Below are 1,830 nucleotides of genomic sequence, written 5' to 3'. Positions count from 1 at the left end.
CGGGCTTCATTCACTTTCTATCTGCCAAATCCACTTACAAGGCTTTGGTCAGACCAAGGCTATAGTAGAAGACACCTGCCCAATGTTCCACAGAATGGGATTGAACCTGAAACCATGTGGCTGGGAAGCAAGCTTCTTACCATACAGCCAAGTTTCTTATTTCTTTATTGCCCATAAGGGGCTAAATATAGAGGGGACAAACAAAGACAGACAAAGGGATTAAGTCAATTACGTCGACTCCAGTGCATAACTGGTACTTAATTTATCGACCCTGAAAGGATGAAAGGCAAAGTTGACCTCAGCGGAATTTGAACTCAGAATGTAACGGCTGACAAAATACTACTAAGCATTTTGCCCGGCGTGCTAATATTTCTGCCGGCTCACTGCCATACAGCTAAGTTTTTATTGCAATAGGCAGGTGTATGGCTTATTAATTAGGATGTTCAGCTCACAATCCTAAGGGCATGAGTTTAATTCCCGGTGGCATATTGTGTCCTTAAGCAAGATACTTTATTTCACGTTGCTCCAGTCCACTCAGCTGGCAAAAATGAAGGGTACCTGTATTTCAAAGGGCCAGCCTCATCACATTCTGTGTCACCCTGAATCTCCCTGAAAACGACATTAAAGGTAAGCATACCTGTGGAGTGCTCAACCACTTGCACGTTAATTTCACAAGCATGATTGGATCAACTAGAACCATCATCATTGTAACCAACGGAGCCAGGTTAAGTGCACCTCTATACTCACAACATGTGGGCAGCATTGTTCTTAAGGATGTACAGTTGTGTTTGTATACTACATTTGTTTAACTTTGTTGGAAGGTTTGCTTTGTGGCTTCTGGTTTTGCTTTAGTGTTTTGTCTGTAGATTATGTGCAGAGTAAACAGCGTTATTTTGTGGATGGCCTTCGTATTTCACATCTGTTTTCATCATCATCATCGTTTTGGGGGAGGGGAATAGTTGATTACATCAACTCCAGTGTTCAACTGGTACTTATTTTATCAACCCTGTATGATATTTTTGAGATTTTTTTTTGGAAAAGAGGGTATCTTACATGCCATTAAATATGATAATTACTATATTTGATGTTAGAATCTATTTCTTCATTAGTATAGTTTTGTAATTATTCGTGGTTAGGCATCTGTCCTAAGCAGCTAAGATTAAACCTTAAGACTAATATTCATAAGTTAAACTTTCATTTAATGTAATACTATACCTGTTGAGGTGGAACATTAAAAGCCTTTGTCCTCATGTCAACAGAATGGCATCGGTCAATCCATGGAAGGAAAAATACAAAACCTTAAAGAGAAAAACAAAATTTTTAACTAATAGGCTAGATGTATAATCATGTTTATTTAAGTGATATCTCAAATGAAATGTGTTTGTGTGTGTGTGTGTGTGTGTGTGTGTGTGTGTGTGTGTGTGTGTGTGTATCATCACCATCATTATTTTCATGTCCCCTTTTCCATGCATAAATGGTGCAGTGAAGCAGTTTGTCTATGGCTGGATGCCTTTCCTGTTGCTAACCCTAATCTGTTTCCAAACAATATATTTTCGCACAGCTGAACATATTTACAGAGAAAATCTGAAATGACTAACACTGCTCACATGATGGTAATGCTCATTTATAACTGCTGTGCAATGTCAAAGCAAGAGGTATGAACACACACACACACTTCTTTCAGTTTCCATTTACCAAATCTAGGCTTTGGTCAGCCAAAGGCTATAGTAGAAAACACTTGCCTAAGGAACTACACAGTGGGACTGAACCTGGATCCATGTGGTTGTGAGGCAAACTTCTTAACCACACACCAATGCTTGCATATATATA

At 38.9% G+C, this 1,830-nt stretch overlaps 1 protein-coding gene across 2 annotated transcripts in view; it reads right to left on the bottom strand.

The window, feature by feature from the left end:
• The window catches only part of LOC106876866 (stomatin-like protein 1), a 22,807-nt gene that overhangs the window by 11,166 nt on the left and 9,811 nt on the right, over nt 1-1,830 (bottom strand). For both annotated transcript variants that reach the window (XM_014925605.2, XM_052973194.1), the window contains exon 5: nt 1,216-1,298. In XM_014925605.2, the coding sequence (XP_014781091.1) occupies nt 1,216-1,298 (83 nt within the window). The remainder of the gene's footprint in view (nt 1-1,215; nt 1,299-1,830) is intronic.

Source organism: Octopus bimaculoides, chromosome 15 (genome assembly GCF_001194135.2).
Source record: "Octopus bimaculoides isolate UCB-OBI-ISO-001 chromosome 15, ASM119413v2, whole genome shotgun sequence".
NCBI classification, from domain to species: domain Eukaryota; kingdom Metazoa; phylum Mollusca; class Cephalopoda; order Octopoda; family Octopodidae; genus Octopus; species Octopus bimaculoides.
Note: the sequence above shows the minus strand (reverse complement) of the source record. Positions and strands in the feature narration are given on the sequence as shown.